This window comes from Caloenas nicobarica, chromosome 13 (assembly GCF_036013445.1).
Source record: "Caloenas nicobarica isolate bCalNic1 chromosome 13, bCalNic1.hap1, whole genome shotgun sequence".
NCBI classification, from domain to species: Eukaryota; Metazoa; Chordata; class Aves; order Columbiformes; family Columbidae; genus Caloenas; species Caloenas nicobarica.
The window spans coordinates 515,070-529,376 of record NC_088257.1 but is presented as its reverse complement, the minus strand read 5'-3'; the positions used below and the strand labels follow the sequence as shown (position 1 = coordinate 529,376).

General features: G+C 49.7%; 1 protein-coding gene across 1 annotated transcript in view; it reads right to left on the bottom strand.

Moving 5' to 3' along the window:
* Positions 1-6,989: 6,989 nt before the first annotated feature.
* LARS1 (leucyl-tRNA synthetase 1) overlaps positions 6,990-14,307 on the bottom strand; it is a 28,830-nt gene continuing 21,512 nt past the window's right edge. The window contains exons 29-32 of the mRNA XM_065644086.1: positions 11,039-11,143; positions 9,944-10,039; positions 8,760-8,892; positions 6,990-7,378 (exon numbers count right to left, since the gene is read on the bottom strand). Coding sequence (XP_065500158.1) covers positions 7,173-7,378; positions 8,760-8,892; positions 9,944-10,039; positions 11,039-11,143 — 540 coding nt within the window. The 3' untranslated portion in view covers positions 6,990-7,172. The remainder of the gene's footprint in view (positions 7,379-8,759; positions 8,893-9,943; positions 10,040-11,038; positions 11,144-14,307) is intronic.

Sequence of the window (14,307 nt, the reverse complement as noted above, 5' to 3'; positions counted from 1 at the left end):
GGGGTGACTCCTGCTCGCCCCCTTCGCGCCCCTCCTCTGCAAGGGACGAGCACCCACAGCAGCCCCTCGGCTGGGGACAGAGGGCTCTGACACTCGCGCACACACCAGCACAGGCAGCGGCAGGGAAAGGAAGCACTGACAGCAAAATCGGTGCTTTGGTAAAAGAGCAGGAAGTTATTTTGGGACAGATCTCTCAGTTTCTTGCACAGGATATTTTAGTGCTTTGATGCTATGGTGATGAGTGCCCTAAATATATCCAAAATATGTAGGGAGACAGAAATGAAAACAAGACATATTTTAAAGCAACACCTCTAATAAGCGTCTTGTTCCCACAGACATACCTGCCCACTGGGTTCACTCTGCGGCCCACTGAGCAAAACTGCTAAATCCTCCTCCCCTGGCACAGCTGGGGGGAGCAGCTGGACTGGGTTGTTCCACCAAGGAGCATCCCACAGAAGAGGGACTAGAACTCAGACCTTTTCCTTCAGGAGCCCATGCTAAAGCAGAACCTGCTGGAGCTCACCCACAGCTTTGACCCAAGCGAGGCAGCCCCCAACAAGTGGCCCTTGTCTATGCAGAGAAGCCAACCCGCACTCTGCATCTTCCGTGGGGATTGCTCCAGAGCCCCGGCCCTCTCTGGCTGCTGTCAGCAGTCTGTATTTTGTTAATTGAGCAGCATTGCAAAAGGAGGCATCACATGTTGTCAGGAGGATGCTAGCTTTACACAGAGGTGGGCAAGCTCTTCAAGGGTTTCTGTTCTTTTTATACATACACGTATTTAACTTCCCCCCTGTCTTCCCACTCCGCAGACTCTCTTCAGCCCATTTCCTCAGTGAAGAGAGTCGGACGCCAGCACTGGGACCCTGTTTGTCACTCCTGAGGTGGCCGGGAGGGCCATGGCAAGGCCACCTCTTTTCCCCAGGGACATCCCCTCTGCACTCCCAGTGCTCCACGTGGCTGCTCCGAGCCCTGGCCCCGCTGAGCCCTTTACCGCAAACCAGCACGTGAAGCGTAAAGTGCAAAGAGAACAACACTAGGAATTGCAAAACCCAGCGGCAGAGGTACTGCAGCCTGGGGTGTTTCTGCAGCAGAACACCTGGGGTGCGGGCAGGGCCACCGGGACGGGAGCTCTGAACAGTGCACGGAGCAGCACGTGGGGACAGAGGGACCATTAATGTGCCTCTCGCAAGTTCCTGAATTAGGCTTATTTTCCATCTGCTCATTTCTTATGGTTAGTCAATGAATTGGAGCCCAAATCAGATCATTCATCAGCTCAGCTTTAATTGCCTGCCTAGCCTGGCAGAAACCTTGGAGTGCTTCAGTAAGTAACCCGTCCCCTGGGCCTAATCTGCCCTCATGTTTCCCAAGAAATGACGAGCAGAGGTAAGAAAACAGCATTAGCTGATTCACTTCACATCCTTCATGCAGAGGATGCCACCCTGCCCCAGCCAGAGCGACTCCTCTCAGGCACAGAGGAGGATGCAGAGGAGCCTCCCATCCCATCCCCATCCACATCCCCATCCCAACCCATCCTGTCCCATCCCCATCCCATCCCGGAGTTGGAGCCCTGGGCCCAAAGGGACCCTCCCAGCTCAGCCCCTGCAGAGCCCCCTGGCTGGGGGTCCCATGGCCCCGGTCCCACCCCAGGGCAGAGGATGCAAACACTGGCCCCAAAACACCTGAGTTGCACGGCCCAGGGCTCTGCAGGTCCACATGTACATTTATCAATATTTTAGGAAGTTTACTCATTGCCCAATAGATATCGCAGCTCATTTGTGCAACTACAAGTTTTAAGTGTATTATTACACTATTAGCTATAGACTAAGTTTTTCAGGTTTTTTGCCTTAACTCTCAGTATCTCCCCCATTTAAAAAGTAACATTTCAAAATACTCATAAAATCCGCGTGTAGAACCCACAGGTGTCCAGGTGAAGCGACGGGACTTACCGGGTCACTGGTGCCTGTTCCCGCACAGCCGCGGGGGGGCTGGTACCGCACACACCCGGGGGTCACACCTGGAACAACAGCACATCCATTGCTGCCAAATTCCAACGGATACACATTTAAAGAGCAGAGGGACCAAGGGGTGGCAGTTTACCTTGATCCCTTGCATAACAGACAAGGCAATTTTTTTTGTCTTCTTTCTGCACTGAGCCCAGGGAAATTATAATGAAATGTTACAGCCATGTTACTATACATGAGAAAACAGAAATGAATATTTTTACAGCTATATGTTTAGAAACAGTAGGATATATAATCTCTTATTTGGTGATGGGTAGGAGGAATAAATAAAACACATACATTTAGTTTATTGTTCAGAGATACTTGTACAAATTCATTGATGCTTAATATTTTTTCCATGATGTGAAGTTCATTTTTTAAAAAGAGTTTTTCAACTTAACATACTATTAGGGAGAAGAAAGAAGTCAATAAACAAAAAGATACGCATTTTCTGTTTCGTATTTGTCTTCCAGATATTTATTTTGTATTTCTGTAACTGAAAAAAAATCGTTTAAGAATATTTTAAGTTTTCAGGAGTTTATTATCTAAGTTTGTAGCACTAATGTTTATATCTGTAGATTAATTAAATTAATCGGAACCAAATGGTTGACAGCACCCGTACAGCGGGAGCGGCAGGACACGCACTGCAGAGCGGGGCTGGAGCTGGGGACACGGGGACATGGGGACACGGGGCTCAGCGCCACGGTGGCCACCAGGGAGCTGCTGTGGTACCATTAAAGCGTTCTGCACGAAAAAAAACAGGACTGTTCATTTGCACTTTCTTATTTGTGGTTCCGCCTCCCAGCGGGGACCCAGCGGAGGAGCAGGAGGGTCCCCGGCACTGGGACAGCGGCTTCGCCCCGGCGCGGCAGCCGCGTTCTGGCCTGAGCATGGCTTCAGCTGGGCTGAGCTCGAGCTCCTGCTTTCTATTCCTGACACTCTTTGCCCGCAGCAGGAACCTACAAGCAAATATAACGGTTATATTTAGCACTAAGCATTGCTTGAGTTTCGTTCTGAAGTGCTTTGGGACCTCTGGCGCAGAGGAGCGCGCGGGGCCCGACTGCACGGCCGCCAGCGCGGGGACAGCCGGGCAGGGACGGGCGCTGGTCCTGCTGCCAGCGCCAGCCCACCCAGCGGCCACCGCCGCCCTCCCAGGAACAGCCACAAACCTGCTCCGAGGTTTCAGATCACAAGTCCTGGCTCGGGTTCACACCCAAAGCCAGTGCTGGACCAGGAAACTGCTGGAACACGATGCTCTGGCAGAAGGAGTGGGTTATTGGGCATTATAAACAGGTTTAACATACCAAAGGGAGCGAAAGGCAGCAGAGAGAGACTGCTGTAAAATACTCATGCATTCTATTTTTAAAAACAAGGCGTTTTGCATGGTGGGTGGTAAGGGAGAAGAACCAGATGGACAGAAAGAATCACGACTCGGGCTCCCTGGCCGGGAGGTTCTGCGTTGTCAGAAACCTGCAGACTCCGGCTCCCCATCACACCAGGAGCACCACAGACACGCTATAAACCCCCATCAAACGCCAGCCCAGCGCTCAGCGTGGTGTCACAACAAACCCCAGAGAACTGTTTTCAGCAAGCAGTGCTCCGTGCCTTTGAATTTAACTCACGTCCTTAATGCAAATTAGTAGTGATGATTTTCTCCTCCTCACACATTATGAAAGATATAAAAGAAACCTGGAGGAAAGTAACGTGACCCCCACCCAAATGAAGAGGAAAAAGGACGCAAAAACCCAATCTGCTACTAAAGAAATAAAACACCAAAAGAAATTAAAATTCTTCCTATTAGACACATATCTCTGCTTAATGGATCAGAAATTACTCTGACAGTCACTGCTTAAAGATCAGAGGAGCAACAACCGACCCGCAGCCAGCCCAGCCAACGCGCAGGCTCACTGCGGGCAGCTCCAGCGCGGCCGGGGCCGCGACAGCCGGGCCGGGCTGCGGGGAGCGGCGCCGGTCCCGACACGCTCCTGCTGACAGGGCACGCGGCCGGACGGGCAACGGCAGCAGCGCTGGCAGCCGCAGGGGCAACTCAAGGGCTCCGCTGTGCACGGGAGAAAGGCAGAGGAACACGCAAAATTAAAGGATCCTGCATCTGCAGCTCTTGCGTGGCCGTTTCTGCTGCTCCCCACTTGACTGGAAGATAATTCACCAGAGGTCACCCAATCCTTCTGACACAATAAGGCGTTGCTGCTGCTTTAAACAAAATATAGATTCTGGATACTTTGCTGGTGCCACAGAGTCAATAATTTTCTCTTCTGTCAGCAAGGCCTGGTGGGATTAATAAACCACTTGGAACGGAATCCCCGAGTCCGAGGAGCCCCAGCCCAGGCTCCCTGCAGGGGATGCTGCACAGTGCAACACACACCAGCGCGCGTGCCTTTCTCATCGGCTATATGGCTCCCATGTAGGTTTATTTTTTATATATACCGATTACTTATACTGTTAACCAAGGATGGAGCTTGTAACTTTACTCCTTACTTGAGAACAAAAAGAAAAGGAACCGGTTTTCAACACCTTGGTCACCCGTTGCTGCTGCCTCCACCATGCGCAGGAGATAACGCGGGTCACCGGCCGCCGCTCCGGGCTGTGCCGGGCTGTGCCGTGCCAGGCCGGCCGCTGCTCCGGGCTGTGCCGGGCCGGGCCAGCCGCTGCTCCAGGCTGTGCCGGGCTGTGCCGCTGCTCCGGGCTGTGCCGCCGCTCCGGGCTGTGCCGGGCTGTGCCAGGCCGGCTGCTGCTCCGGGCTGGGCAGGGCTGTGCCAGGCTGGCCACTGCTCCGGGCTGTGCCAGGCTGTGCCAGGCCGGCCGCTGCTCCGGGCTGGGCAGGGCTGTGCCAGGCCGGCCGCTGCTCCGGGCTGTGCCGGGCTGTGCCAGGCCGGCCGCTGCTCCGGGCTGTGCCAGGCTGTGCCAGGCTGTGCTGCCGCTCCGGGCTGTGCCGCTGCTCCGGGCTGTGCCGCTGCTCCGGGCTGGGCAGGGCTGTGCTGCCGCTCCGGGCTGTGCCGGGCTGTGCCAGGCCGGCCGCTGCTCCGGGCTGTGCCGGGCCAGCGAAGGAGCGGCTCGGGAGACGCTCCTGTCCCACTGCAAAGCCCCGCGCAGGACGAACCTGCGTTCTGTCCCGAGCTGGTGACACCGCAGCGCCCGGCTTGGCGACGCAGCCGCGCTACACGCTGCTCCTCTTACCTCCAAATTATTGCAACTTCCTCCTTTGAGAAACATGAACTGTGCCTCACGACATTTCAGAAAAAAGCGTCCGCACGTTCTGCTGAAGACAGGCAGCCAAGGGACCATCCTGTGGTGCTACAGCGGGAACCGAAGAGCCAGGACACAACCACACTAACCCTGTTCTCTGGGGCTGTGAATTCACGGACTTCAAATCTCGCTCAGTTAAAATGAAGAAAAAAGGTTCCATTTCCGGATTTCTCTAACCAAAATCCTAAGAGGAAGACCACTAAGAAAGGCTAGAATTTTGTTAATAATGTGGGAAATCTAACATCAAGAAAGTCTCGTTATCCTGTTACTAGCTTCTATTGGGGAAAAAACACCCATAAGCCAGCGTAGCAGTGACATCTCCTGGAAGCCAAAAAACCACCAGACAAAAATTCCAGCTTTTTAGCTTTACCTGGCTCATTAACACTCAGTTTGGCTGATTCACTTGAACACCGAGCCTGTAAGGGATAACAGCACCGTTAACATGCCCCTCCTGGCAGAAAACCCGACCGGCTCACAACCCCGCTGCTCACGAAGCAGCTCCCCAAATCCACGGCAAAGGCTTTGCTCTCCGGACAGCTGCCCAAGCCGAGAACTCCACCCGTTACGAAAGAGTAAGGGAAGCAATATTGACTGTTCTAAAACTCTGAATTAAGTTTTACCTGCTCAGATCATCTGGCTGCTGCTTTGCCAATATATGAGCCGTAATCCCTGCTGCTTGGAACTAAAAAAGGTGCTTTTTTACAAGGAAATTACAGAAACATTTCCGATGGGCTCGCTTCACCCGATCCCGAGCTGCTCTTTGTGGAGCAGAGGTGATCGAAACGCACACGTGTGGGGAGCAAATCCACCGACAGGTTACACGGGGCAGCACAAGGGTTCCAGTTCCACCACGTGTTGACTCTGTCGTGTCTCCAGAGTCTGCCTCTGCGGCTGGAAACAACCCAGCAAATCCTGCATCTGCTTCGCCCTGCTTGGAAACCCCACATCCTTGTTCCTGTCTTCTGCAGGAGACTTCTGCTCCAGCCTCGCAGCCCACGTGCTCCAAGGGAGCAGCCGAACGAGCCTCATGTGTCCGCTCGCACGCAGCCCCACGCTGTCGCGCCGCCGTCCCCTCCCTGACGGGACGAGAGCAAGTTCCAGCGAGAGGCCGCACAGAGCGCTGAGCATCGTGAAACCACCGAGGAGCAACGGCGCAGAACGCAGCGCGCTGCTCGTCACCAGCCGCCTTCAGGAACTTGCAGAGGGAAGTCCTGAAGCTGCACGTGCAGGTTCATGACTCGAAAAAGGGAAAAAGCAGCCTGCGATAGGGCCGAAATTACCAAAAACCATCCGTTTAAAATCTATGGGAAGAACACTAAACTTTCCACTGAAAATAGATTTATGAATAGTTTTATGAAAGAATAAGAAAGGAAAAGCGTTTGTTACAGGCACCCCTGGTTTGGGAGCTGAGAACCTGGCAACGTTCACATTTCACTCTGCTGGAGAGTTCTTCTGTATCAAACGACTTCTGAACTGCTGGTCCATGTACGAGCGCCCTGACCCTGTTCCGTCACCCGGGTCGCCAACAAGTGAAACACAGACGCGCACAAGCAGCTTTTCCCTCTGCTCCAGCGGATCCACAGCGCAGCTCCCTGCCCAGCTCCCAGCCTGCTCAGGAGGGAGCGGGACTCAGAGCCTGGTGCTCTGGGTTGCTTCGGAAAGCACTGACCAGGGCTGGAAAGGAACATTCACCATGTTAGCATTGTTCAAGACGAGCCAAAGGGCCAGAGGAAAATAAGTTTATTATATCCACTTTTAAAAGAGATGGGGTGAACTTGCATGCAAAATTAGGTTGCTTTAGGTCAACTTCTTTATAGAACTAGTTCTTATCTTTGTTTACTACAGATGATTTCAAAGTCACTCTAGGAGGTTTCTCACTACTAGGGATCCAGCCACGTAGGCGCCAGTTTAATGAACAAGATAAACAAGTGTGTCACCGATGTCCTTTGTCAGGCCGTTCTCAGTAACGCGAACACGTTTCTCATCCAGATCGATGTGGAAGATGGCTTGCTCCAGAATTGGGGTCTTCTCCGCTTCTTCTTTGCCGAGCACTGGAACACGGCGGGGCCCAAGCACAGGATCATCAAACCTCATCAGCTTCACTTTAGAGAGATCTGCAGCAGAGAGACTGGCTGGTTACGCTCCAGGATCTACACACAACCTATAGCAGCCACTGAATTCATCAAAACAACGCTTAATACTTGGTACTTCAAAATATATGCTCCAAGAAAATACATTCTCTTGGGAATAACATCCACGTCCAGCTTTACACTCACTGCAAAGCAAGTTATCAACAGAACCAGGGATAAACCACACAGTAACATCAGCTCCTAATGGGCAAGTAAGCCCCAAATTTGCCTTGTCTGGTTTTGGGACAGCCAGGCGTAACTGAGCGGTTATGGGATCATTTGCTGAGCAATGAATTCCAGAGACTGGGAGAAAAGGCAGATGAGAGCTGTTTTATCACAATTCCCTGTTAAAACGCACACTAAGCAAAGAGCGCAGAGCAGAACAAGAACAAGCCCTGGGAAGCCGCGGATCCCTCAGCCCAGGCTTCCTGCAGTACAGCCTTGAACAGGGACACCAGAGCAGTGGCACCTTCTGGAACAGGCAAAGAGTGAGAACCAGGCACCGCTTCATCCACTTGTTCTCAATTATTTCAGAATATTCACCTAGCAGAAGGCTGGCAGACACAAATACACATCTACTATCTGTACAGTGCATTTCCCAGCCTGTATTTTGCTACACACTATCATATATTCCCCCCTGTGTGCACCAGCATCTGTAGGTAGTTGTCTTTGTTCCACGGACAAACTTTAATATAAACACAAGCTGTTGAAAGATACAGAGAGAAAAAAATGACTTTGCTGTCACAGCTTTTGAATGAGGTCCAGTTTTCCTTCTATACCCAGCTCACAGTGCCTCAGGTTTGTTTCATTCTTAATTCCCACATTCTTCAACAAAAACACACCTGCCGTTTCTTCAAGAACACTACTTTCTTTCATTACACTGGCCAGAAACTTAATGGTTGTTTCAACAATGTCTAACATGAAATTTTATCATGCTAGTCTGCGTTGTCTGAAAACATCTTTCCAAGCAGGTGTAGAAGTGAGGAATACTAAAATTACCAACAAGCAGGCTAGAAAAAAAGTTTGCTTCTTTCTAAGAAAAACTGAAGTGACAGAAGCTCCCTATAACCACTGATGGAGCTAACTCTTTTTCTTAGAAATTCAAAGCACAAATGGAAATATCACCCGTATTAACCTCTGGCTGAATCTAGGTTTCAGTGTACCAGCTGCGGAACAAAAGACTAGTGAGGGAAACCCACAGAAAAGCCTATTTGCAGATTCTCTTTTCTTGTTCACTCAAACACAAAATTCTTGCTCCTCTCCCAGCACCTATGACAGCAGCACAAACTTCGGCAGCTTTGTTTCCACTTCTCCCCTACAACAGCAACCCAACCGTGTGACGCTGTACACCTGTGCAGCATTTTACCTTTGATTCCTCTGTCCATCTTCATTAGGCGTCTGATCACTGTCTCTCTGTTGTCTCCTTGCCTGATTTCAATTTTTGTAGAGAAGTGGCCATTCGATGGCTGAGGGTTCACCAAAAACACAGACACACTGGGCTGTAAGAAAGGTAATACAAACATTAAAGGAGAACTTGTATTTGCGATCCAAGCCTCGGAGGAAACACGAAACTAAAACAAACCAACATCATCTGTCAACAAATAATGCGGATGGATAAACTTCATTTAGAAACACTGCTGGTGGTAGAACCCAAACACTCCCATAACTCTTCAAACACGAGCCACGGCACACACAGCCTTTTAGGACAGATGTAGGGCAGTCAATCAAATTTTTGCTGTTGAAAAGTATTAGAGCTAGAAATATTCACACATGGTACCGCTGCTGCAGCGTTTCTTACACGTCGATTAATTCTTCCAAGACTCCACAACACAGCTGTAGGAATATTATACTTTTGAAAGGTTTTATTTTTTACGCAACTGAATGCCATTTACTGGCCCGTTAAAAACCAACGGACAAACACAAAGTATTAAATAACACTAAGATTCAGCAAACAGGGAATATGAATTTCCATGTGAAACTCTGTAATACCTTCAAACAAGTATGATAAGCAACACAACAATTCCTAAATAATGGTGCAGTGAGATTCAGCTACACTTGCATAAGACCTTCTCAATTCTTTATATTTAGCCCATGTTTTAACTGAAATACAATCTACCTTATCTAGAACATGGTAGGTGAGGCATATGGTTGAAAGAAACAAATATAAGAACATGCTAATGCTGCGGTGACCTCTTTTTAAGAGTCTTCAGGTCAAATCACTACATTGTGCTGACTGGAGAGCCTTAAAGCTCAGGTACAATCACAGTCACATTTAGGGCGCTATACAGAGCAAGAAAATAAATCATAATTGCTTCAGGAGATGTTTCTTCTTTTGAAGGGGATCAAAGGCAAAAATCTCCAACGTTCGCGTCTGATTAAAGATTTTAAATGGCGCTTTTTTTGTTTGTTCCTTTGGGTTTTTCTGTTTGCTTGTTTGTTTGTTTGGGGGGGTTCTTGGTTTGGTTTGGTTTTGGTTTTTTTTGGTTGGTTGTTTGGTTGGTTTTTTTACTTAAGTTTTCAGACTTCCAATATCAGAATTTCTGCTTTTACCTCAGTTCTGAATACGGAAAATGGTTTCCCAGGACAGCAGTCTTCTTTTATTTTGTCTTCTGCTTCAGACGCAAACTTCACTTCAATGTGATCCAGCTGTTAAAAAAAAAAAAAAGAGGCAGGGTGGGAAGGGAAATAAACAGGAGCTTAATTGTTGTGGAGGGAGCAGGAGTTGCCAGGCACACCAGCCCACCGCTCGCAGCGGCCGCGGACCCGCGATTACTTCCCCCGGGTCCCGCGCGGCCGCGCAGCAACGCGGGCTCGATTCCCGGTAAACTGCGCGAGTCTCCACAGCCCAGTTCTCTTTCTCTAGATTCTCCCACAAAGACCTGCTGGTTTACAGATCCAATCTTTAACTGCTCCCTCCCCCAGTTCAGTGAGTTCTGCACATTTACAGATACTGTAAATAAAAGTTGTTGCACACTCTTGACTTTGCTCCGATATAGGACAAGTGCAATAAAATCACATTTTTCATAGTGTATAGGCTACAAAATGAAGTTTTTCAATATATATGTATTTTCTACTTCTTGCCTCAGCTGTCTCCTCATTAACATCTTGCCTAATGAACTAAATTCTGGTTATCATACAGAACAACATAACTGCTACTAGACTGACATCCCTTTTACCATATACCAGAGTTTTAAAAGCCCTGCCCAGAACCGGCTCCTTGAAGAGGGCAGGGGAACCTGCCACAGTTAACACGCCGTCCTAGGAGTCCAAGGATACAAGGCTAAGGACTCCTCCTCATTTCTTCAGCTGAAAAACAACATGAGATACTGGCTGGCTCCAAGAAAAATGCGTCAGAAGCGTCACTGGACTTCACTGTCACAGATACAAGCAGCACTGTGGCAAAAGCCACCCGTTTTGTGGGAACGTGTCTGTGTACCACGCACCTACCGCTCCCTCGTGCCTGTTATACACCTACATTGGACAAATTCAAGCAGCAAGACAGAAATCCAGGAAGTTGAGAGAACCTCTTATTCAAGCAATGTGTACCCAGAAGCGAATGTAAACAGGCTTAGAGCCTTAGGGCAGCCTGGGCCTCCAGCTGCCCTGGTAAAAACCAAATAATGAATATGCCAAGGGTATACCAACCTCCAGGGAGTTTGTCAAATAGACAATATTCTCCATGAGCACTGCACGTTCATCAAATTCCAGCTCCAGATCAAGAACACGTGAACCATTCTTCTCCAGATTTTCCTGTCAGAAAAAAAAAAAACCAAAGTATTAAAACCTTCTGAAGGCTACAAGTAAAATGATGCTTCAGAACAGCAAACTATCTACATTAGTCATGAAAAGAATAGGTTTTTAAATACGAGAGCTCTCTGCTGGCACAACATGCTAATGCAGCAGCAATAATTTTCTTGGAACAGAGTTTCTTCTACAGGGAGTTAGTGACACTGACGGGAGGAGTAAGAGCAATTAGAACACATCTTTAATATAGAACTGAATAGGTGCTTGACATTGACAGTTATTTATAATCCCTGTTTAATGCGCAGGTTGAGAATTCACAAAATAAGTCAGCATTTCAGTGGTATTTCACAGGAGGAAATTCAGTCTTCTGACCTAGTTTAAAAGGAGAGACGAGCACACAACAACCGGACACGTTCACAGCAGCTGTGAAACAAGTTTTCTGCAGGGAAATAACAACTGCTTTATATGGTAACATAAAAGTAACTTAATTAGTCCAGAGAGCCAACAGCAGCAGTCACAAGAGACAGAGTATTAAAGGCAATATAAAAACTGACTTTTTTTTTTCCTAAACCAGAGCTTTGTCCTCAGGGTTTCCCCGTCCCTGTCCTGCTCCCGCACGCTGAGCCCGCGGTCCCCGGGAGCTCCGCTCGTGCTTGTGCTTCCCTGCTCTGTCAGTTTAGCGTAAAACATCACAGAATCACAGAATCACAGAATCACAGAATGTTAGGGATTGGAAGGGACCTTGAAAGATCATCTAGTCCAATCCCCCTGCCAGAGCAGGAACCCCTAGGTGAGGTTACACAGGAAGGCGTCCAGGCGGGTTTTGAATGTCTCCAGAGAAGGAGAATCCACAACCTCCCTGGGCAGCCTGTTCCAGTGTTCTGTCACCCTCACTGAGAAGAAGTTTCTTCTCACATTTAAGTGGAACCTCTTGTGTTCCAGCTTGAACCCATTACCCCTTGTCTTACTGTTGGTTGTCACCGAGAAGAGCCTGGCTCCATCCTCGTGACACTCACCCTTTATATATTTATAAACATTGATGAGGTCACCCCTCAGTCTCCTCTTCTCCAAGCTAAAGAGACCCAGCTCCCTCAGCCTTTCCTCATAAGGGAGATGCTCCACTCCCTTCATCATCTTTGTGGCCCTGCGCTGGACTCTCTCCAGCAGTTCCCTGTCCTTCTTGAACTGAGGGGCCCAGAACTGGACACAATATTCCAGATGAGGTCTCACCAGGGCAGAGTAGAGGGGAAGGAGAACCTCTCTCGACCTACTAACCACCCCTCTTCTAATACAGCCCAGGATGCCATTGGCCTTCCTGGCCACAAGGGCACAGTGCTGGCTCATGGTCATCCTGCTGTCCACCAGGACCCCCAGGTCCCTTTCCCCTACACTGCTCTCTAATAGGTCATTCCCCAACCTGTACTGGAACCTGGGGTTGTTCCTGCCCAGATGCAAGACTCTACATTTCCCCTTGTTATATTTCATTAAATTTTTCCCCGCCCAGCTCTCCAGCCTGTCCAGATCTCGCTGGATGGCAGCACAGCCTCTGGCGTGTCAGCCACTCCTCCCAGCTTGGTGTCATCAGCAAACTTACTGATAGTACACTCAATTCCCTCATCCAAGTCATTGATGAATATATTGAACAGTATTGGTCCCAGAACTGACCCTTGAGGCACTCCACTAGATACAGGCCTCCAACCAGACTCCGCCCCATTGATCACAACTCTCTGGCTTCTCTCCTTCAGCCAGTTTGCAGTCCACCTCACTACCCGATCATCCAGTCCACACTTCCTCAGTTTTGCCGTGAGGATGCTGTGGGAGACGGTGTCAAATGCTTTGCTGAAGTCAAGGTAGACCACATCCACTGCTCCGCCATCGTCAATCCACCTTGTTACGTCTTCATAAAAGGCTATGAGGTTGGTCAAACACGACTTCCCCTTGGTGAAGCCATGTTGACTGTCCCTGATGACCCTCTTATCCTTGATATGTCTTAAGATGGCACCAAGGATAAGGTGTTCCATCACTTTCCCAGGGATGGAGGTGAGGCTGACCGGTCTATAGTTGCCCGGGTCCTCCTTCTTGCCCTTTTTGAAGACCGGAGTGACATTTGCTTTCCTCCAGTCCTCAGGCACCTCTCCCGTTTCCCAAGACTTGGCAAAGATGATGGAGAGCGGTCCAGCAATGACTTCAGCCAGCTCCCTCAGCACCCGTGGGTGCATCCCATCTGGACCCATGGATTTATGGATGTCCAGATTGCTTAATTGCTCCCTAACCCAGTCCTCATCAACTGAGGCAGACTCCTCCATTGCCCTGCCTTCCTCTGGGGCCTCAGGGGTACGGGGCTCCTCAGGACAGCCTCCGCCAGAGTAGACAGACACAAAGAAGGCATTCAGTAATTCTGCCTTCTCTGTATCTTCTGTCACCAGGGCACCCACCCCGTTCATCAGTGGGCCTACATTGCCTCTGGTGTTAGTTTTATCTGCCATGTATTTGAAGAACCTCTTCCTGTTGTCCTTGACCCCTCTCGCCAGGTTTAACTCTAAGGAGGCCTTCGCTTTCCTAGTTGCCTCCCTACATCCTCTGACAACAGCCTTATATTCTTCCCAAGTGGCCAGCCCCTCCTTCCATGATTTGTAAACCCTCCTCTTCCACTTGAGTTTACCCAGCAGTTCCCTGTTTAACCACGCAGGTCTCCTGGCTCCCTTCCTTGACTTCCTGCGCGTCGGGATGCACTGATCTTGAGCTTGGTAGAAGCAGTCCCTGAAAGTTAACCAACTATCTTGGGCGCCTTTACCTTCAAGCAGCCTTGCCCACGGGATTCCCTCCAGCAACTGTTTGAAAAGGCCAAAGTCGGCCCTGCTGAAGTCCAGGGTTGCAATTCTGCTCGGTATTCTGCTCCCACCACAGGAGATTCTGAACTCCACCATCTCATGGTCACTGCAACCAAGGCAGCCCCCCACCTTTACTGCTTCGACCAGACCCTCCTTGTTAGCGAGGACGAGATCCAGCAGCGCACCTCTTCTAGTCGGCTCCTCCACCATTTGCATGAGAAAGTTATCGTCAATGCACTGGAGGAACCTCCTAGACTGAGGCTGGCTGGCTGAGTAGTCCTTCCAGCAAACATCAGGGTAGTTAAAATCCCCCATAACAACCAGAGCCTGTGACTGTGA